The sequence below is a fragment of the Macrobrachium nipponense genome, chromosome 3 (assembly GCF_015104395.2).
Source record: "Macrobrachium nipponense isolate FS-2020 chromosome 3, ASM1510439v2, whole genome shotgun sequence".
Taxonomy (NCBI): Eukaryota; Metazoa; Arthropoda; class Malacostraca; order Decapoda; family Palaemonidae; genus Macrobrachium; species Macrobrachium nipponense.
This window is the reverse complement of record NC_087202.1, coordinates 39,520,639-39,545,638: the sequence shown is the minus strand read 5'-3', so window position 1 is coordinate 39,545,638 and position 25,000 is coordinate 39,520,639. Positions and strand designations below refer to the sequence as shown.

The following is a 25,000-nucleotide window of genomic DNA, read 5'->3' as shown; positions in this document are numbered from 1 at the left end:
GGTCGTTCTAATATTTAGAACGAAGCCTTGTTTTCACAATGCAAACTTGCATGACATCGTGAGTTGCATTTAACTTTCAGCTTAAAACATTTACATCGATTTGTTTGACAACGTTTTGAACCAGCACAGTTGCATTTGGCGAAACCTTGACCACCTGACTTCGACTCTTGCTGCACAGCAGTTCGAAGCGAAACAATCCTATCGGTTGTAACATGGTCTTTTGAATACAGTTCATACGCACATAAATCAAACTGATTCCTGGAATATTTCCCACTCAGTATACCACTCTTCACTGCAATCGTGTAATTGTCATTTTCGTCAATATCCATAATTATTCCCATGATATTCCTTGGATCCCCACGACCCCTATTCACCATTGGTATCGGAATCGTTACATTGTTCCCGACGTTTCCACGGTCCATAATACGACGACTTCGTTCAACCATACGTTCAGCTTGTGAAAGCTGTGCTTCGCACGCACGTTTTCGCTGAGGGGTAATATTCTTTTGACGAACAGAGAGTGGTGATGTTGGTTCGACAGCAGGTTGTTCAGCAGTAACTGGTTCGACAGTAGATGGTTCGGCAGTAACTTGTTCGACAGTAGGTGGTTCGACAGTAACTGTCAGTAGAGACAGTGAGAGAGAGAGAGAGAGAGAGAGAGAGAGAGAGAGAGAGAGAGACATTACACTCACTACAATCCACATAATAGCATAAAAATACAGTGTATTGAGGGAAATTTGTTATCCGTTCGACCATAAGGATACCCTACTGACTAACCTCTAATCACAGTCGTGCACAATACTCCCAGTGCAGTGACTTGTTCGACAGCAGGTGGTTCAGCAGTAACTTGTTCGACAGCAGGTGGTTCGACAGCAGGTGGTTCAGCAGTAACTGGTTCGACAGCAGGTGGTTCAGCAGTAACTGGTTCGACAGCAGGTGGTTTAGCAGTAACTGGTTCGACAGCAGGTGGTTCATCTGAAGTTGTTTCCTCCGTAATTACTGCCAGCTAATCGTCCTCACTTTGGAGACGGTGAGTTACATCATGTGAAAGAGCTGAAGTTGTCAGTCCTACTTTTGCATCGGATCCAAACAATGCAGCAAATGGTGACCTTCTAATGCCAGAATGGTAGCTAGAGTTTTTTTGAAACTGCACAAATTTTAAACCAACTGTCCAGTCTGTTGTATTATTATCACTCAACCAGGCTACCAACATATCTTTAATATCACAGTTTGCTCGTTCAACTGACCCCTGGCTCTGAGGATGTCTAGGTTTTCCATGAACCATTACGAGATCAGGCCAAAGCAGTTTAAGTTCTGTAATAACACAAGCAGTAAACTCCGATCCGTTGTCACCTTGTAGAATTTCCGGTGCACCAAGTAAAAGAAAAATATCCAACAGCTGATACGCAACTTCTGCAGCACGTTTTGATGTGAGAGGTCTCAATACACAGAACTTTGTAAGATGATCTTGGTAGACCATTATCCACTTATAGTTGCCTTGCTTCATCGCCTGCATGTCTACAAGGTCAACTTGTGATCTGGAGCCAAAGTTCTTTGTCAGAATAGGTCGGACAACAACAGTCCCTTTGGTTGTTGGTCGCTTACGTTTACGCTAACATTCGATGCACAGTGATTTGTAAATAGATATTGCATCATGGGTAATGTTGGCATACTTTTTAGATAATTCCTTTACCATCTTATCGCGCCCTCCGTGGCCAGTTGCAATATGAGCACGCTTAATAATGTCGAATGTATCCTCCAATGTAGCAAAATAGATAGGATCTTCATTGGCCGTCCGTCTTCTAATTAACTTGAGAACATCACCACACTTGAGGATCTCATACTTCTTCAGAAGGTAGTATTCATGAGGCGTCTTTTTGCCTGACTTGTCAATTGCTGTCAGTTCTGAAATAATTTCATTATACTGTTCTTTTGGAAGCAAGACAGATTTCTTTCCTTCACTTCTTTGGAATAATTCTTCCCGAAAATGTGCTTCTAAATCACGCTCAGTTGGATTTGCCATGGTGTTGATAGTTGGAAGGATGGCGTATGACTGGTGAGTTAAACTTTGCCTGACCTTGTAGTGTTGAGGGGGGGGGGGGGTGGTGTATAGCACCGGGGTTGGAAGGTGGTTTTCATATATTGCCCCAGTGCTCTGTTCTCGATGTTGACGCAGTCCTCTATACTTAGTAGTCCTCTCCCTCCTTCCTTTCGTGTTATATATAGTCTGCCCATATTTGCTCTTGGGTGTAGTGCTTTGTGTATTGTCATATGTTTCCTGGTTTTCTGATCTATGCTGCGGAGTTCTGCCTTCGTCCATTCCAATATTCCTGCGCTGTATATGATTACTGGCACTGCCCATCAGTTCATGGCTTTTATCATATTTCCGGCGTTGAGTTTTGACTTGAGTATCGCCTTGAGTCTCTGCATATATTCTTTCCTGATCGTGTCCTTCATCCCTTGGTGTTTTATATCCCCTCCTTCCATTATTCCCAGGTATTTGTATCCAGTCTCATCTATGTGTTTGATGTTGCTCCCATCTGGTAGCTTTATCCCTTCAGTTCTCGTTACTTTGCCTTTTTGTATGTTGACTAAGGCGTATTTTTCTATTCCAAACTCCATCCTGATGTCCCCAGATACAATCCTTACAGTCTGTATTAGGGAATCTATTTCCTTGATGTTCTTACCATACAGCTTGATGTCGTCCATGAACATCAGATGGTTGATTCTGTTGCCTCTTTTCTTGAGTTGGTACCCGGCATCCATCTTCTATAGTACTTTTGTCATGGGAATCATGGCTACTACGAAGAGTAGTGGGGACAGTGAGTCGCCCTGGAAGATCCCTCTCCTGATATTTACCTCTGCTAGTCTTATTGCAGAGCTTGTAAGTATTGTATTCCAGTTGCGCATTGTATTTAGAGGAAGCTGATGGTGTTTCCTCTGCCCCATATATTTTCAGGCATTCTATTAGCCATGTGTGTGGTATCATGTCGAAGACTTTTTTATAGTCTATCCATGCCCTGCTCAGGTTGGTTTTCCTTCTCCTACTGTTCTTCATGTTGGTGGGGGATGGTGTTTGTCTCCTCTAGGTAGTTGTATAGGCTTTCACTGATGATACCTGTTAGTAACTTCCACATTATTGGTAGGCAGGTGATAGGCCTGTAGTTACTGGCTATATTTCCCTCACTCTTGTCTTTTTGTACTAACAAAAGTACCAGCGCTCATGAGACGATCAACACCTGACATGAAGCGCATAATTATGAGAATAATACCAAGGGTGATGTCACTCAGGTAGAAGCTAATCAATAGGCTCCCAGTGATGTTTCCTGCCTGAGAAGGTCCATAAGACTCTAAAAATGCTTGCTGTATGAGTCTCCTTCCAAGGAACCAATGAAAACTCAATCTGCTGCAGGGGTTCTCCAGACTGTACTCGAGAGCCCGCAACATCAGGATATAAGGAGAATGGCTCGCCACTGTAATTAAGTCCCCCAGCAGTCATGGCTGGAAAATGTCCTGTAGATCTGGACTAAACGTCGCGTTGGAGAGAGAGAGAGAGAGAGAGAGAGAGAGAGAGAGAGAGAGAGAGAGAATTGTATAAGCAATAATAAACACAAAACTGACTTAACCGAATTTTACCATGCCCTTTGGTGCATTGCTCGCCAGTGTAAGCAACAACGAGAAAGCCGTCATCAGAAAAATGGAGAAGAGTCTCTACAAGATAATAGTGCTGAAGCAGCAACCATTTTTAACAAAATTTGTCTACGAGAGGGTCTCCTTCCGAAATATTATTATTATTATTATTATTATTATTATTATTATTATTATTATTTTATTATTATATTATTATTATTATTATTATTATTATTATTTTATTATTATTATTATTTATTTACTTTTTATTTTTTATTAAAATCTATCCTCTAATCATCTATACGTAAAAAAATACGTCATATATTTGTGACACCTTTTGAACTGTGTATGGAACTTTTTTTGTATATAAAACAGATATACATTAAACTAGTGTAATGCTGTTAGTAATTATGAAATTACGAAGCTCGGCACTTCACCCTCTTTCCTCTATCAACACACTAATAAGAAGGATGATCTCCTAAATCTTACAGTAATGAAATTATGCCAAGTACGATGACATCTCTTAATTATATTTCAACCTGTTATTTCTGCCTCTGAAACTGAAGTTCCATCAACGAAGGTTATTCTTAACACGTATCATGAATGCGCAAGTAACGCTATCGGTAGTATTATTGTTAGGACATCGTCATATTGCTTATAGTGATTATGCTGTCAAGTGCTATTGCTTAAGGTTTGTTTTGACATATCACTTTTAGGTTTATGTAAAATATAAGTGTTGAGATGGCTGTATGTCTGTCTGTCAGTACCTTTTCTGACCGCCCCCAGATCTTAAAAACTACTGAGGCTAGAGAGCTGCAAATTGATATATTGATCATCCACCCCCAATCATCAAACATGCTACATTGCAGCCATCAAGCTTCTGTATTTTTTATTTTATATTGGCACCGCTACAGGTGCCAGCAACACAGGCCATCACTGGACAGTGGATGAAATTTTCATGAGCCGCGACTGAGAGTTTCATAGGCCGTGGCTAGAGTTTCATATAGCCTTATAAGCTGTAGAGAGCGCTAAATTGCGTCGAAGATATTTCGGCGCATTTTTTGCTTTTTTATTGTTTTTGTTTGAAGGTTCAGCTAGAATGTATTGATAAACGGACTATATAAACGTTTTATGTTTTAAGAACAATATTCATGTACTGTGCACAACAGAATTTGATCTAAAGATACACCCTATAGAATCAGTGTTTAGTATTGATTATTTTGCCGTCAGTATTATCACAATTTTTGCAGCAGGTACAGACGGCCAACGAAGAATTGGCGTAGTTTCTTAATTCATTGTTCGTTATGGAAATATTGCCATAGGCAGGTGCCAGATTATTTACTTAATAATAAATAACATTCCCTTTCAAAGGTGCTGTACTTGGAATAAATTACATTAGAATTGAGTAGACTTATTCATCGTGTTAATGATAATTATCTTGCAAAGTAAGGAAATTATATACTGATGGGTCCACGATTTCTAATTTTATTCTCAACTCACCTTCGTGACAGCATACCGAAGGATTTTGAAGTTGGGTTTGCTGCCGCTCGAGTCGACTCAACGTATCGTACTGCACTGGGGTGTTGTCATTTCGTCTCCTACAGCCGATAAATAATACATCAAGGCGTTAACATTCCTTGAAAACGATGTTTAATTAAACTAATTTTGTCCTTTGATCAATAAAATTATTTGCATGACACATTTAGTGGGTCAAAATTGGACTTATGATTTTCCAACATGATTAGCTTAGGTCTATTTTCAGCAGTATACTCTATCGGATACGTAATATTAATGAATATTTAAATCGACAGTATATATATATATATATATATATATATATATATATATATATTTTATATATATATATATATATATTTTATATTTTATATATATATATATATAGATATATATACTATATATGATTATATATATCTATATATATATATATATATATATATATATATATATATATATATATATATATGTATATATATATATATATATATATATATATACGTATATATATATATATATATATATATATTTATATCTATATATATTTATAATATATTGATATAATATTGATATTGTCTATGTATATATAATATATATATAGATATATATTATTATATAATATATATATATATGTGGTGTATATTATATATATATATATATATATATATATATAATTATATATATATATATATATATATATATATATATATATATAATCATATTATATGTGTGTGTGTATAATATAGATATTATATAATGATTAAATAGATATATATATAATATATATATATATTATAATATATATATAATAGATTATAGATATATATATATTATGTATATATATCATATATATATTTTATTTATATATATAGATATATTTATTTATCTTAAATACATAATATTATATATTTAGATATATTTTATATTTATATATATTATATATATTAACCTATTAAATATATATATTATATTATAGATAATATATATATCTTTATATTTATGTATATTCATATATTTACTTTATAAGTTTTATATTTATTTTATATTATTTAATATTTATATATTTATAACATAATATATAGATATACCTATATATTTATATGATAATTACGATATAATTTATATATATATATATATTATATATATATATAGCTATAAATCTATATACATATAGTATATATATATATATATAAGTAATATATATATTATTTATATATTTTACTATTATTTATATATTTATATATTTATATATAAACTGATTCTTTGTTTTATTAGCCAAGTTCGCCCTTTCCTTCTTATCTTACTTTTGCAGAATTGACTTAACCATAATTAACTCAGACCTTCAGTCTTATTTTTTAGTTATTTTTTTATCGAATTCCTTGCATAGCATCCTGTTTCATTTGGACACGCAGGAAATCTGTGGGAGTCAAAACTGACGAATACATTAAGAAAGGCTTATTTTCATTAAAGCTTTCTTAGGTTGATCTTTCTGTAGCTATTCATTTCTTCTAAATAGAAATTAATTCAAATTAGTTTCACATGTATACCTAGACCTACTACCATAAGCATATTATAAGTAGCTGAAAGGATAAGAAATATGAAAGGTGACGTTTTTGTTAAGTTTATTTCATATGTTTTTTTTTTTTTTTCATGTAAAACCTACTGCTTTTATCAAGGGTTACTCTTTGACGGCTACAGGGTGTAACACGTGTGTATGCACATATTTTGGGGAATGAAAGATAAAGTTTATTTGAACATAAAATATTTTATAAACATCCATTTTAAGGCGTCCGTTGTCGGTGCGGGGAATTTTAAAATAACCGTTATCATTAGTGATGCTTTCACGCGATACGAGTTCGTCGGATCGCGTAACCTGAGATGGAGAAGAGAGCGGAGGTGGCGTATAGGAGTGATGGAAGGATTAGGCCGATGTTAATAAAGTATCTCCCAATAAAATGTATTCTTTAGGTTTTGAAGAAAAAAAAATGCATGCATCATTGAAACTGTTTCCCCCCATATCCATGGTATTCACTGGCCACCGATAAAAAACAAAACAAAAAGAGTAAGCCTAACTGAATCTTTCATCCATCAAAGATAAGTTTGCTTATTCATTAGACAACTATCAAAGATTTCAAGTGTATATTTAAAAATCTCTTCCTCTCCATCTAAAGTATTCATCAGACACCAGTCATAAGCGTAGAGCTAGTCATGATTCCTGGTTCAGCAATGTCGTGACGAGGCTATAGAATTCAAAATTCACAAATGAATGTTGCTCAGCAACATTTACACTACTGTATTGTCTTGCTCTCTTGTGGTGCTTCGAGGTGTTCCACCTCTAGGCCCATGTTCTAAATTTTGCCGTTCTTTAAACAATTTGATTTTTCTATGCATGATTCTTTCCGGTTTATTAAGCTTTCTTGATATCTCTCCAACAGGAACTTGCACCGAATGCAGTGCAATAATTGTCTCTCGCTCATCGAGGGATGTTTCGTAGACCGATAAATGACACATTGACATTAGATTCCCGTGCACATAACATCAAAAGCAATAGAGTGAGGTCGCCTGGTTCACACTGTTAGGATATCGTTTTTTTTTGTTTTTGCTTTTAAATTTGATAGCATTTTGTGAGATTCCAATGTTTTTTGTAAAATTTAACAAATAGAATAGTTCAACTACCTTCAACTTAATACTGAAATAATAATTTAAGGACTATGTTTATGCGATACTACTAGTGATAGGTGTCTCCTATCTATTTGGTAATGTATATGACGATATGGTGATATGACGTTTTTTATTACTTCGTTTCGTTCACGTCAATTTTGCTATATGGAAAACAGTTTTACAGTTTTACCCAATAAACTAACATAATGTTCTAAAGATATCAGTGACTGTTTTTAACGTCATTACATATGATTTCTTCCATCTTTGAAAAGAAAAATAGATAAGTAAGGCATGAATCGTTCGTCAGGCAGGTGGACGAAAAATTATGAAACTCTGCCAAGAGTTTTTTGGCCGACAGTACATTCCATAAATTCCTCATACTTCCAAAATCGTGCCCGAATTTGTATTTAGTTTGGATGACAAAACTCCGCAGAAAAAAAAAAAAAAAAAAAAAAAAAGCTTTGGTTGTGACGTGGGGGAGAAAAGTAGGTTAGTAATCAGAAGCACAACTTTTCTTTAGATGAAAGGCAAGAACTGTCAACCATGTGACTAGATATACGCTCTCTCTCTCTCTCTCTCTCTCTCTTCTCTCTCTCTCTCTCTCTCTCTCTCTCTCCTTTTATGCATGGAAAGAGATCTAACAGTACATTTAGAAATTTCTTAACTTCATTACTGTTACGTTTTCTCTTTAAAATCTTTTAGTTCTCGTCGGCAGTACCATTGGTTTCCACTTTGTTATTGATCAGTGAACGTCAGTATTTTGCTTGTTCTTATTCATTTTTCAGAAACAATATCCTATATCAGAAGATAACCGTTCTTTTTTTATAGAAATATAGACAGTCTTCGAATTATAACTTCGTTGAATCTTTGCAAATCTTGACAGTTTCAGTCCATAGTGATTTGGACCCCTGTAGAGTGTTGGAACTGATGAGAAGAGATGTTCCTTAAGGAACAAGCCTCCCCTGTTCTGAGACGAGTAATAAAAAAGGGGAAATAGAAGGCAAGGTGATTTGCCTGTAACACTATCATGGTCTTAGGAGTTCGATTTACTATCACCCGTAAACTTCGGACGGAGGGTTTTTTTATATTTTTTTTTCTAGCTAACACCCACGTTAGTAAAGATTATATTCAATCATATTAGTGTTAATTGACCTTGGTTTGCTGTGACCTAATAGCTTCTCTATTCCACTTCTTCAAAGCTCCGATTTATGTTATAAAACGGGGCCATTCCCTTGAAAAGATACCCATAAATGTTTATGGCGCAGTTGTTTACTCTAAGATCTTATCTAAAGTTAGATTGATGGGTCCACCCATAAGAATGTTGGATAATTGTTCCTAAATATCCATTGGTGCTATGTCATTTTGTGAAGCTGCTGCGATCAAAATAAACTATGACAAGAAAAATTTCTTTCCAGTACCCAAAGAGCTTTGAAATAAGTAGAAATAGTGGAGCCTATCTCAAATCCTGTACAAAATCTAATAAACAACATACAAGAAGTCTTCCTGTGCCCTTTAAGGTTTAGGATTTGTTCTTTGATCTGAGGGGCCAAAATACGTGAAGACAAACCGAATTAGCATTTTTATTTTCTAATTGATGGACTCGATTTCATCCTAGATGATCGAATTTCAAATGTATGAAGCTCATTTACCAAGAGGATTTTCAAACATAAACGAATTTATTCAGATGGGATCATCTGCTGATTTCCCTATATAAATAGGTCTGGGACTTCGCTCAACTGAAGTACCTCCGTTATTATATATCTGATGTCAGTTTCATTGCTTCATTATTGTTTCGAAGTATATTTTTTTATTTAATCAACATCCGTTTTTAAGATATAAAATATAACTAAAATTTCCAGTAAAGAAAAATGAAAATACAAATCCAATTTCATGAGCAATTTTTATGATATGCAATAACTAACAAAATTTTGATCTTTTTCTCTGTGGTACGATTTACTATTTTGATAACGTTCTTTCGACTTTTGCATTTTTATGATATTTCTTATTGAATGTTGATTGAAATAAAGAAGGATATTTATTCCTGCTTTCATTCCTAATAGAGTATCATATATAAAGTTACATTGATAAATAATTGTATAAAAAAATTTCCAACACGTGTGGATGCTGTTAAGACAAATAAAAAATTACTTTGAACTACATTTGAAAAATTATTTTTTTTATCTGGACAATTTAATTGCGTCGGCTACTATCGTAAGCAAATATAATTTATATTTTATTTGGTTTACGTTTCAATGAATTAGTGCTTTATTCTGCTTTGCATATAAAAACATATATGCATAAATAATCCTTTCATGGAGTTCAGGACTTGAATGCATAATGCTGTAAAGTACTGAAATATGCACAATTATGAGAGAGAGAGAGAGAGAGAGAAGAGACGAGAAGAGAGTGGAACTGGAGAGAAGAGAGACGAGGCGGAGAGGGTGAGAGAGACGAAGGATGAGAGAGAGAGAGAGGACAGGAGAGAGACGAGAGAGAGAGAGCGAGAGAGAGAGAGAGAGGAGGAGAGGAGAGAGGATAAGAGAGGAGAGAGAGAGAATCCATAGTATTTGCTCAAATGGAATCTCTTACAGTATACATAAAATAGGTGAAACCATCTGAGCATAAACCAGAACTGAGATGATATAATATAAATAAAAAGTATTAAATCACAAAAGGAGCTCGTCCTATTATTTGCATGAGGGAAAAATACTAAAATTATATAGATATAGTACCAAGATAAATTAATGTCAGTCAGACAAAAAGAAAAAGTATTACTAAGGTGGCATAATAGACATATTAATCAACTTACCTGGTTCTTTTATTTGAAAAAAATAGCCATAAGATATTTCTGTATCACACACGGATATAATAAAAACAAGCAGGTATTTTAAAGTTGACGGAACTCTGTGGCCCAAATTTTAGGCTTTTCTATTCACAATTCTGTTTGTGTACTTGGACATTAACTCCTATCAAATTATTATAATTTCGTACGAGAGTAGTTTCATTTGGCTATCCCTTGAATACAACGAAAGAACAGTTCATAAGTGAACATTTTTCATGTCTTAATGTGCATTTAGTATCTAAGTACATATTACCCACAAAATATTCAAGATCATTTCCATGCTTCTTGTAATTAGCAAAGATTATGTACAGATTGACGTTTACTACCTGGAGTAGAGCAAACGTATAAATAATATCATTTTCTTTGAGTACATTTTCTCTCTCTCTCTCTCTCTCTCTCTCTCTCTCTCTCTCTCTCTCTCTCTCTCTCTCTCTCTCCATGCGTCAACGGAATTTCAAAAGTTGTGAAAGAAATGAGTCGAGGGTCCGACTAAGTGACCCACGGGAACTTCAAAATTTTCGGTTTTGTTTCATGAAAAGTCGTTTTACCTCCAAGTTCGTTTCTCTAGCGGTTTTTGAGTGGCCATGTAGGGACACTCAGTACTGAAAGTTTTTCGACGTTTTCCATTAACCCCCAACTTTTTCGTTTCTTTGTCCTTCTCTCTCTCTCTCTTATATATATATATATATATATATATATATATATATATATATATATATATATATATATATATATATAGTATATATATATATATATATCTATCTATAATACATATACACATATATACCTATATATATGTAGCTGACCAACCTGGCACTTCCCAGGAAATCTTTGATTGCAGCCGATAAACTCTCTCTCTCTCTCTCTCTCTCTCTCTCTCTCTCTCTCTCTCTCTCTTTCTCTCTCTCTCATTACTGTTAAGATAGTTGCTTCTCACCCTCCACCACTTCATATTGGGGCTGAACGTGGAACTTAAAGGGCTTCAGAAGTGTCACTATTCATCTCGCAAACCTTGAAAACTATGGATTAGACTCTAATAGCTGTTGTTTTAGTTATTTTTACATGTTACCCCCTTCTCACTCACCCTTCCTAGGGCTAACTTGGAACTGAAGGGCATAAAGAGGGTTACTATTCCTTTCAGCCACCTCAAAACTGTGAATTAGACACCAAAACTATGGATTAGACACCCTTCCCACCCCTTCTCACCACCCTTTCTCTATCAGGGCTGAGCTTGGACTTCAAGGGCATCAGTAGACTATTCTTTTCATCGACCTTGTAAACTATGGTTTAGACACTAATATCTGTAATTTTTGGTTATTCTTACATGTCACCCTTTCCCACCCACTTTTCACCCCGCCACTCCCCCCGCCACTCCCCCCGTCCAATGAGGGCTGAACTTGTACCTGAAAGGAGTGTCACTATTCATCTCAGCGACCTTGGAAACTATGGATTAAACATAAATATCGTTGTTTTCAGTTATTTTTATATGTCACCCCCTTCCCACCCCTTTCTCAATTCCCCCTTCCTATCAGGGCTGAATTTGGACTTGAAGCGTATTGGGAGTGTCACTATTCATTTCAGCTACCTTGAAAACAATGGAATAGACACTAATATCTATCATTTTCTGAAATTTTTACATTTCCCCCTTTCCATACACCCTCTTTAGTGCAAGTGATATGTCAATCCCACAGTGTTCATTCCCAGATGGTAATTAGTATGTATACCAAGTTTGGTTGAAATTGCCCAATGCATTTCAAAGTGTATAAAGAACATACACATACATCATATATACATATATATATATATATATATATATATATATATATATATATATATATATATATATATATATATATACAGTATTTGAGCGAGTGTGTTTTACCACCAGATTCCCAGCACTATATCTTGCTGGCTGTTAGCTTTTGCAGTATTTCAGTCATAAATCTATACTGCTTGAAATTCATTTTTTTTTATAAGTAAGGGCATTTTCAGGAAAAATTTAGTTAATATAATTCATTTCATTTAAGAAGACAATTTCGGTTTCAAAGTATATACAAAGGACTTACTCCAGTGGAATTTAATTATCATGAGACATGTTTCACATGTGTTGTACTATGCAGGTAGTGTGGAAGATGGAATGAGGTACTCTTAGAGATGCAGCTGCATGAGCAGAAACAAATATTGTAATTATTCAACTTCAACAAAGGTATTGCAGGTTGTTTACTAAGTTAAAACAGATAAAAAGGGCACCGAAGTGTCTTCCACGCAATCAATTTTTCTGTATGAAATTCAGCTGCGGCCCATGCAACTTTCAGCAACGGCCAGATGGTGGCCGGCGTTATAGGCACATATAGCTGTGCCAGACGCATGATCGTGGTTAACTATGATTGGATGGTGGATGATCAACATTCCAATATGCAGCCCTCTAGCATCAGTAGTTTATGATCTGAGGGCGGACAGAAAAAGTGCGGACGGACGGACAAATAGCCATATAATAGTTCTTTTGCAGAAAACTAAAAAAAGGAGGTTGGAGTCGAGAATGTTATGGACTGAAGGTGTCAACAACATTGACAACGGTTTAAACCATTGGCATGGATTCAAGTACGTATTTTTGACTAAGCTTTAATGGGGTTGTGGAAAATTGGATTAAAGTATTTGTGATTTGTTGACAAAAGCTACAAGATAAAGCTTTATCTTCCAAACACCCTAACCTCAAAACAGATTAGTCACGAGCTCAGTGCTCTTAGGTATAAAAACAGCAAGCAGATTCCTGGAATTAATTCTTTAGATGAAGCATGAGAGGTAATAACTGGCAAAGGAAACTTTATGAGGAATTTAATGGTTAACGGAAAATATATGATGGCTATACATTCAAAGTAATGCGAAGTCTTTTCTCTTTCGAATAAGCAATAACTTTGAAAATTTTGAACAAAAACAAAGAAAAGAACGTGAAAAAATGAAATAGCAGATAATTTCAAAGTTGAAAATGTATAATGAATCTACATTTACTTGCTGTCCAGACCTTCTCTCTTTCAAATCAGTAAGAACTTTGCCATTCTCACGCAAAAAAGAAAAGGCATTACACCAAAAGAACGGCAAAAGAGAGAATTAGCATATATTTTAAAAGATGAAAAATGTATAGAGACGAAATACGGCCCAGATCCCTTTGGCTTTCAAATCAGTAACAATTTTGAAAGTCTCCAGAAAGTACGTAGCAACGAAGAAACGTGAAAGAGTAAATTCCATATATTTTCAAAGCTGGAAATGTGTAGTGCCTACATTGAAGTACTGCATACGAGTAGATCCCTTTGTCTTTGAAATCAATAACATCTTTGAAAGTCTGCAGAAAGTACACAGCAAGGAAGAAATGTGAAAGAGAAAATAGCACATATTTTCAAAGCTGAAAATGTGTAGTGACTTAACACTGATATACTACACATAGATTCCTTTATCTTTCAAATTAATAACAACTTTGAAATTCTCGAGCAAAAAGAAAACAACAGAGAAACAAGGAGGAAATTAGCATATATTTGCAAACCTGAAAATGCGCAGTGACTCTTAATTGACATAATGCAACTAACTCTATTTATTCCTAACACAGCATTATGTTTAAAGCAGAAAATATGTACTGACCATCAACTAACATACTAAGCAAATCCCTGTCTCTCAAATCAGTACCAACTTCGAAATTCTCGAGCAAAAACCAAAGAACAACGGAAGAGTGCAAGAAGGAATAGCTTACATTTTCAAACTATGTACTTTGCGTTTCATCCCAAGGCCTAACGGCATCCATCCCTATCGCTTTAATTTTCTTAGCTTATCCTGGGGGCCAGATATGGGAGCGGCGGGTGATGTCCCTTAGGCTGGTCCTTGCATACAAAATAGGTGATTGACTGGTTTGAATTGCCTCCTGTGTGATAAAGCTGTCACATTGGAAATGGAAACTGCTAAGTATGTGTTACGGCATTTACGTTTACGTATTTTATACAGAAACGTCATACATCAAGAGTACACACACACTCACACACATGCACAACACAGGCGCGCGCCTGTTCACAGAAACATACGCGCACATTAACACACATACACACACTCACTCACACACACACACACACACACACACTCATATATATATATATATATATATATATATCTATATATATATATATATATATATATATATTATATCGTATTCTGTGCTTTCCATATTAAATTCATTAGAAAAGTGTCTCACTTTAAGAAAGATAAAGAAAACCTTACAACCCTTCCAAAGTCAATATTACTTTTTCGCCGTCGTGATTAAAAAGATTTACTTCCTGAATTTCTCGTACGGACAGTTGTTCTATCTCCTGTTGAGGGAAACATTTGCGTTTTTTAGGGCAAGGTTTCCCATCTTTGAAGATGTAATTGTGTTTAAGTAGACCTAATAAGTAAGTATTTTGATTACAAGTTGCTGATCGAACCCCTAGTACGATGTAATATATATATATATATATATATATATATATATATATATATATATATATATATATATATATATATATATATATATATATACACATCAGTCAATGAAACACTGAATGAGCACATTTGAAGCCATAAGGTTAAAACACCAGAAACCCAGATTCATCTGAAGACGCGCCTAGCACCTAACTCCTGCAGTTTGCCCTGCATCCCAATTGCATAGATTTTGCAGAGGGAAGGACTGAATTCCAACTGCAATCGCTCGAAAGTTAAGTTGTGCAGAGGTCTATCTATCGACGATAAAGTCTTCAGCGAGTTCAAGGTTTCCTCGGGAATCATTACCGCCATCAGTACACTTTGGAGAGGCTGACCCGAGTCCTCGGCCGAGGCAAAGTTTTAATTGGAACTCAGGCGAATGACAGTGCGATGTTTAGGAATTAGCTCTACTTCGAGGATTTGAAATCGATGCGGGGGAAGTTGTGGCTCACCACTTTTATTACGAGGTTAGGTCGCAGCTTCTGCTGTTGGATGCAAATGAAAGGCTATTGCTAACTACCAACGCTGCAATTGCTGCTTCCGTTACTGATGTCAATTGTGTTATTGTTAAGCGGTGTTTGTTAAATCAGCCTTTTCACTAGATCAGATGCAAGGGATTTATGCCTTTCAAGTTTTTTTTATCGTCTACGCTGGGTTGGAATATGCAAGTGTATCGTGACAAAAATTATAATTTAACTCATTTTTATGGAGAATTCATCCAAATGCAAAAAAAAAAATAATTTATCATCTTGAATAATTATTTCCTTATAGATCAATTATATCTGAAATACCATAATGTTCAGGCGCATGCAGAGCAGTGTTTTTTATCTTCTGTTTTTTCGGTGTCTTGAGGAATTTGGATCTATATGTGAAATGTGGGAATGGGGTAGGACTGTAAGGAGGAGAGGGGGACGGGAAGAGGGAGGAGCAATATGCAAAAGGATGTAAGGCTTTAAATTTTTTTTATTGTCGCCACCGCTGGGCGGGAATATGCAAGAGTATCTTTATAGGAAAGGATGATGTAGGATAAGTATTCATGACGTTGGCCTTTAAGAATTAAAATAAAATCACTCATCAACTTTAATAATTCCCTGCTTAGAGTTAAACCATTTCTAAAATACCACAAAGTTCAAAGGGCGTCACGAAGCATTTTTTTTTTTGTAGATGTACTATTGCACCGATGTTTTTCTTTTATTTAAACATTCTCGCAGCTTATCTTTTAAATTTTGGTGGGTATGCAGTTCTTTGTTGTGTAAGGGATGTATTTTAGAAAAGAGAACATGACTTTATTCATATGTCAGTAACAAAGAGCATAAAACTGAATGTTCTATGCATTTATTTCTTACATCCTATTCTTTTAAAATCTTCACTCAACAATGCGTTTTGCACTTTGTTAATGGGTGTCTGACTATATTGTGAATACTTATAATGATATTATTTAGTCTTCGTAATATTTAGTTTTTTACGTCGAGTTTTCCATTCCTGTCCGAAAACTTCATTTGCCTCTGAAATCGTCATCAAACGTAGCATGATAAATTGCCTCCCTTTTATCATTATAATGAAATTAGATATTCCCGTGATTGGTATTTTATTTTGCGAATGGTAAAAGTGACGACACTCAGCATCATCTATTAATGTGTTACTATTAGTGAACACATTAATTCATCAAACGGACTTCTTGTTCGATTGCAATTAAAAGGATTAATGAGTTTTCTGTCATTAGGGATAGCATGCTCTTTTAGAAGAACGGCATCGGCACCTCCCTGAAACACTTTTGAATAATTAATACACCCTTCCTATGCTACGTTACTTGCTCATCTGAATCCTCACTGTGGATGTATAAGTACATCCACAGGAGATTGTGGATGTACTTATACATATAAAAAAGAGAGTAATAGTAGTGCAGAAGATAAGAGGCAATTCGAAAAGCTATTAGATATGCTACTAGAATACAACATTCAACAAATAAATCACCTGCCAACAAGAAAGGAAAATACTTTAGACCTAGTATTTGTGAACGAGATGAATTATGTTAAAGAAATAATAGTTTATAATGCGAGTATTTCAGACCATAATGTCATAGAATTAACAGTCCATTCCAAAGCAAGTGAAAACAGAGATAAGCAAGAAATGAAAAAGTGGGAAGGATATGGAAAATACAACTTCTACAGTAAAAATATAAAATGGTCAGAAATAAATGAAGAATTAAACAAAGATTGGGATCAATTTCATTTTTTCGTAAGTGATGACATAAAGGTAAATACGGAGATATTATATAAAATATTAGAGAAAATAGTGGATAAATATATACCGAAGAAGAAAAGTAAACATCAGTCATGCATACCAAGAGACAGAAGGATCTTGTTCCAGAAAATCAGAAAGTGGAAAAAAGGTCTTGCAAAAGAAAAAAATACATGGAAAGTTATAGAACTAAAAAGTAAGATAGAAAATGCAGAACAAAAGATTATACAATCAAAAGAAAATGAAAAACGGGACTTGGAAGAAAAAACCCTATTAAATATCAAGCAAAGAAGATGAATAAAAGAAGAATAGAAATAGGCCCTCTAAGAATTGAAGGGAGATTAACGAATGAAAAAAAGGAAATTTGCAACATATTGGCAGAAAGATATAAGAGAGAATTCACCCCAAAATAGATAATGAAGATAATGATATAGAAGTAAGGGATGAAAATAGTGAATATTTAGCTGACATAGATATTAATGAAGCTGATATTGTGCAGGCTATTAATGAAATTAAAAATGGAGCTGCTGCAGGGCCTGATGGAGTGCCTGCTATTTTGTTAAAGAAAGTAGTTCATTCTATCGCAAAGCCACTTGCAATATTATTAAGACAAAGTGTAGATACAGGCAAGATTTATGATGAGCACAAATTAGCATATATTACCCCTACTTTCAAAAGTGGATCAAGACTAGAGGCAAGTAATTATAGGCCTGTGAGTCTAACATCACATATTATGAAAGTGTATGAAAGGGTAATGAAGAAAAATATTATGAAACATTTAATAAAAAATAATTTGTTTAATAAAGGACAACATGGTTTCGTACCCGGAAAAAGTACACAAACCCAACTGTTAGTCCACCGTGAGAACATATTCAAAAATATGAAAAGCGGAAATGAAACAGATGTGGTTTATCTAGACTTTGCAAAAGCTTTTGACAAAGTAGACCATAATATATTAGCGAAGAAAATTAGAAAACACAATATCGTGGATAAAGTAGGAAGATGGTTAAAAGAATTTTTACACAACAGAAAACAGATAGTTATTGCAAACGACGAGAAATCGGATGAAGCCAAGGTAATATCCGGTGTGCCGCAAGGTACGGTGTTAGCTGCAATACTGTTTTTTATTATGATTGAAGACATAGACAGTAATGTTAAGGATTCGGTAGTGAGTAGTTTCGCAGATGACACAAGAATAAGTAGAGAAATTACTTGTGATGAAGATAGGAACGCTCTACAAAGAGACCTTAACAAAGTATATGATTGGGCAGAGGTAAATAGGATGGTATTTAACTCTGATAAATTTGAATCAATAAATTATGGAGACAGAGAAAGAAAGCTATATGCATATAGGGGACCTAATAATGAGACAATCACAAATAAGGAAGTAGTTAAAGACCTTGGTGTGATGATGAATAGGAACATGTTATGCAATGATCAAATAGCAATTCTGTTGGCAAAATGTAAAGCAAAAATGGGAATGTTGTTACGGCACTTCAAAACAAGAAAAGCTGAACACATGATTATGCTTTATAAAACATATGTTCGTAGTCCACTTGAATATTGCAATACGATATGGTACCCACACTATCAAAAGGATATTGCACAAATAGAGAGTGTACAAAGGTCCTTTACAGCTAGAATAGAAGAAGTTAAAGACCTTGACTACTGGGAAAGACTACAATCCTTAAAATTATATAGTCTAGAAAGGAGAAGATAACGCTACATGATAATTCAGGCATGGAAACAGATAAAAGGAATAGCAGAAAATATCATGGAACTAAAAATATCAGAAAGAGCAAGCAGAGGTAGATTAATAGTGCCCAAAACTATACCAGTAAAAATAAGGAAAGCACACAGGACATTAATCCACTACGCACCAGCATCGATAATGCAGCGTCTATTCAATGCGTTGCCAGCTCATCTGAGGAATATATCAGGAGTGAGCGTAGATGTGTTTAAGAATAAGCTCGACAAATATCTAAACTGCATCCCAGACCATCCAAGATTGGAAGATGCAAAATATACCGGAAGATGTACTAGCAACTCTCTGGTAGACATTAGAGGTGCCTCACACTGAGGGACCTGGGGCAACCCGAACAAGATGTAAGGTAAGGTAAGGTAAGGTTCTCCTCTCTCTCTCTCTCTCTCTTCTCTCTCTCTCTCTCTCTCTCTCTCTCTCTCTCTCTATGAGAACTTTCTACTTTCTAAGCTAGATATCACTCAATCAGTCGATCCTGAAAGAGGGAAGGGACTAGGAAGCTGGATTTCTACTCCATTTATCTATATTTTCTTTTAATAGAAATAATGAACCGATTACAAGTCCTTTACCAATAATGAAAAAGTATCTCGCAGTTTATTTTTTATTTATCGTTTTATTTTATTTTTTATTTTATTTTACTCAAGGAATCTATGCGACCGATATTATTACCTTGTGATGGGTCAAATATAAACTTTGTTACCCTATAGATCATAAGTACCACCAGAGTAATGTGGGAAAAAATATATAATCATTAACGACATCGACTACACCCATGTATCTATTTTTTCTAATTGCTTCTGTGTTCCCTTGCTTGTATAACTTTCCATTCTTAAAAGGGCGGGTGTATCCCATCCCTCGTGGTTAAACCTCCCTTTTTATTTTTGCCCTCCATGTTCTTATTTACTTTGTACCAAGATTACGCTTGGGCAACGAATGACATGTCCTATGGGCTACGGCGTATAATTAAAACTTGTAGGATCACAGGTTACAGATTATCGGTTTTAGAATAATTGCTTATATGAAAAGGGATTTGTGTTTTAGTCAAAAAAGAAAGGGGATTTCTTTTAGTTAAAAATATCGGCTAGAGCAACATTTTCCCCTTATGCTAAGGTTATATTCTTTAAATATTCACGGTAGCCATCGTAGGGGGTAGTGCCGTCAGTGCACCTCGTGCGGTGCATTATAGGCAGTGGTTAAGGTTCTTTACAGCGTCCCTTCGACCCCTAACTTAAACCCCTTTCTTTCCTATTATTGTACATCTGGTCATATTTTCTTTCTTTCAACTTACTTTTCACCTATTAACACTTGATTCATAGTGAAGTGCGAGGTTTTCCTCCTGTTACAAGTCGCGAGTTCCATTCCCCTCTCTGCCAGCAAGGAATCAGTGGAATTTATTTTCTTTTCGGATCCCACAATAAGCTGTAGGTCGCGTTGCTAGGTAACCAACTGGTTCCTAACCACGTAAAAATACATAATCCTTTGGGTCAGACCTAGGAGAGCTGTTAACCAGCTCAGTGGTCTGGTTGAACTAAGATATACTTAACTTTCTTCCTGTTACACCTTTCAGACCTTTTGGCTCCCATTTCTCATTAAGCGCTGAATGCCCTCATAGGTCACACGGCTTGGCCTTGGGCCAAAAATCTATATTCCATTCTTATGAAGGTAGCGTCAGCAATACAGAACCTCATCATAATTTACTTTCTTAATTTTTACCTTCTCGAAATACGTACTCCCAATCCTCGGGGTATACAGTAAATTACTGTTTTCTAATGAAGTATCATGAAACCAACTTCTACCTGTGGTATCTATATTTATGGCTACTATGTAGGTCACATTTGTCTCTCCTGTAATGATTATCATGCTGATATATATAAGAACGTCTGCAACAATATAGCAGCAACCGTGTTCACCATATTCACGGTAAAATGTTGTTTGAAATAGGCAAATCAATGGCATGTGGTTTTTCATTTTACTTAGTATCATCCTCTATTGTCTCTTCTTTGTCCTTCACTATTTGTTACATCTTAACTTAAATATTGGAACAGTTTCCTTGAGGATGTTGTGTAACTGGAGCCTCAGAACTTCAAGCAAAGATCCATCGCACTACCACCCTGAAAACTGTTCTCCTTTTCAGTTAATAATTACTTACATTTCTATCAGTTTATTTATTCATTTATTTATTTTTTATTTTCTAATAACTGATCTCTTCTATCTTTATTTCTCATTACATTGAGCTTATTTCAGATGAACACCATATTCATAGGAAGCTTGAATTTCAAGTCAGTGGCCCTTGTGGGCCTTGTTCCATGTGAACATGTGAATAGGGTTCATCTTCTGGATAATAAGAAGAAGAAGAAGAAGAAGAAGAAGAAGAAGAAGAAGAAGAAAACATCCTTAGTACAAAAAGATAAGAGTAAGAGAAAGGGAAATATAGCCAGTAACTACAGACCTATCACCTGCCAACCAATAATGTGGAAGTTACTAACAGGTATCATCAGTGGAAGACTAAACAACTACCTAGAGGAGACAAACACCATCCCCCACCAACAGAAAGGCTGCAGAAGGAAGTATAGGAGCACAAAAGACCAGCTCCTGATAGACAAAATGGTAATGAAGAACAGTAGGAGAAGGAAAACCAACCTAAGCATGGCATGGATAGACTATAAGAAAGCCTTCTACATGATAACACACACATGGCTAATAGAATGCCTGAAAATATAAGGGGAAGAGGAAAACACCATCAGCTTCTTCAAAAATGCAATGCACAACTGGAATACAATACTTACAAGCTCTGGAATAAGACTAGCAGAGGTTAATATCAGGAGAGGGATCTTCCAGGGCGACTCACTGTCCCCACTACTCTTCATAGTAGCCATGATTCCCATGACAAAAGTAATGCAGAAGATGGATGCTGAGTACCAACTCAAGAAAAGAGACAACAGAATTAACCATCTGATGTTCGTGGACGACATCAAGCTGTATGGTAAGAGCATCAAGGAAATAGATACCCTAATCCAGACTATAAGGATTGTATCAGGGGACACCAGGTTGGAATTTGGAATAGAAAAATATGTTTTAGTCAACATACAAAAGGTCAAAGTAACAAGGACTGAAGGGATACATCTACCAGATGGGAACAACATCAAACACATAGATGAGACGGGATACAAATACCTGGGAATAATGGAAGGAGGGGATGTAAAACACCAAGAGATGGAGGACACGATCAGGAAAGAATATATGCAGAGACTCAAGGAGATACTCAAGTCAAAACTCAATGCCGGAAATATGATAAAAGCCATAAACACATGGGCAGTGCCAGTAATCAGGTACAGCGCAGGAATAGTGGAATTGATGAAGGCAGAACATGGCAGCATAGACCAGAAAACGAGAAAAATATGCCAATACACAAAGCACTACATACAAGAGAAAATACAGACAGACTATACATAGCACGGAAGTAAGGAGGGAGGGGACTACTAAGCATAGAGGACTGCGTCAACATCGAGAACAGAGCACTGGGGCAGTATATGAAAACCACTGAAGACGAGTGGCTCAAGAGTGCATGGGAAGAAGGACTCATAAAAGTAGACGAAGACCCACAAATATACAGACGCAGGATGATGACAAACAGAACAGAGGAATGGCACAACAAACCAATGCACGGCCAATACATGAGACAAATTAATGAACTAGCCAGCGATGACATAGTAATAGCTACAGAGGGGAGAGCTCAAGAAGGAAACTGAAGGAATGATAACAGCGACACAAGATCGGGCCTAACAACCAGATATGTTCAAAGAACGATAGATTGAAATAACATCTCTCCCATATGTAGAAAGTGAAATACGAAAAATGAAACCATAAACCATATAGTAAGTGAATGTCCGGCACTTGCACAGAACCAGTATAAAAAGGGGCATGATTCAGTGGCAAAAGCCCTCCACTGGAGCCTCTGCAAGAAATACCAGCTACCTTGCAGTAATAAGTGATACGAGTACCAAACTGAAGGCGTGATAGAAAATGATCAGGCAAAAATCCTCTGGGACTATGGTATCAGAACAGATAGGGAGATACGTGCAAATAGACCAGACGTGACGTTGATTGACAAAAGCAAGAAGAAAGTATCACTCATTGATGTCGCAATACCATGGGACACCAGAACTGAAGAGAAAGAAAGGAAAAAAATGGAATATCAAGACCTGAAAATAAAAATAATAAGGATATTGGATATATGCCAGTGGAAATTGTACCCATAATCATAGGAACACAAGGCACGATCCCAAGATCCCTGAAAAGAAATCTGGAAAAACTAGAGGCTGAAGTAGCTCCAGGATTCATGAAGAAGAGGGTGATCCTAGAAACGGCGCACATATTAAGAAAAGTGATGGACTCCTAAGGAGGCAGGATGCAACCCGGAACCCCACACTATAAATACCACCCAGTCAAATTGGAGGACTGTGATAATAATAATAATAATAATAAAATAAAATAATATAATAATAATAATAATAATATAATAATAATAATAATAATAACAGTAGTAGTAGTAATAATAATAATATTAGTAATAAGACTATAAAGCCAACTAAGAGGGGAAGACAACCACCAAGAAATTCCTGAATCCGAATCCAGTAAGAGACTCTGGGAAAACATATGGAGCAATCTGGTATCACACAACAAACATGCAACATGGCTCCAGGAAGTCAAGGAAGGAGAAACAGGGAGAATAAAACAAAGATTCACAGAGATCACGACAGACACAGTCAGACACCAACTAAAGAAAATGCCAAACTGGAAAGCCCCAGGTCCCGATGAAGTCCATGGATACTGGCTCAAAAACTTCAAGGCCCTACACCCATGAGTAGCAGAACAACTCCAGCATTGTATCTCAAATCACCATGCACCCAAATGGATGACCACTGGAAGAACATCCTTAGTACAAAAAGACAAGAGTAAGGGAAATATAGCCAGTAACTACAGGCCTATCACCTACCTACCAATAATGTGGAAGTTACTAACAGGTATCATCAGTGAAAAGGCTATACAACTACCTAGAGGAGACAAACACCATCCCCCACCAACAAAAAGGCTGTAGAAGGAAGTATAGGGGCACAAAAGACCAGCTCCTGATAGCCAAAATGGTAATGAAGAACAATAGGAGAAGGAAAACCAACCTAAGCATGACACGGATAGACTATAAGAAAGGCTTCGACATGATACCACACACATGGCTAATAGAATGCCTGAAAATATATGGGGCAGAGGAAAACACCATCAGCTTCCTCAAAAATACAATGCGCAACTGGAATACAATACTTACAAGCTCTGGAATAAGACTAGCAGAGGTTAATATCAGGAGAGGGATCTTCCAGGGCGACTCACCGTCCCCACTACTCTTCGTAGTAGCCATGATTCCCATGACAAAAGTACTACAGAAGATGGATGCTGGGTACCAACTCAAGAAAAGAGGCAACAGAATCAACCATCTGATATTCGTGGACGACATCAAGCTGTATGGTAAGAGCATCAAGGAAATAGATACCCTAATCCACACTGTAAGGATTGTATCAGGGGACATCAGGATGGAGTTTGGAATAGAAAAATGCGCCTAAGTCAACATACAAAAAGGTAAAGTAACAAGAAACTGAATGGATAAAGCTGCCAGATGGGAGCAACATCAAACGCATAGATAAGACTGGATACAAATACCTGGGAATAATGGAAGGAGGGGATATAAAACACCAAGAGATGAAGGACACGCTCAGGAAAGAATATATGTAGAGACTCAGGGTGATACTAAAGTCAAAACTCAACGCCGGAAATATGATAAAAGCTATAAACACATG

General features: G+C 35.8%; 1 protein-coding gene across 1 annotated transcript in view; it reads right to left on the bottom strand.

The window, feature by feature from the left end:
- Positions 1 to 25,000, bottom strand: part of LOC135222362 (uncharacterized) — a 53,168-nt gene that overhangs the window by 23,407 nt on the left and 4,761 nt on the right. Inside the window, exons 2-5 of the mRNA XM_064260449.1 lie at positions 1,694 to 1,905; positions 1,021 to 1,612; positions 778 to 891; positions 95 to 589 (exon numbers count right to left, since the gene is read on the bottom strand). Coding sequence (XP_064116519.1) covers positions 95 to 589; positions 778 to 891; positions 1,021 to 1,612; positions 1,694 to 1,905 — 1,413 coding nt within the window. The remainder of the gene's footprint in view (positions 1 to 94; positions 590 to 777; positions 892 to 1,020; positions 1,613 to 1,693; positions 1,906 to 25,000) is intronic.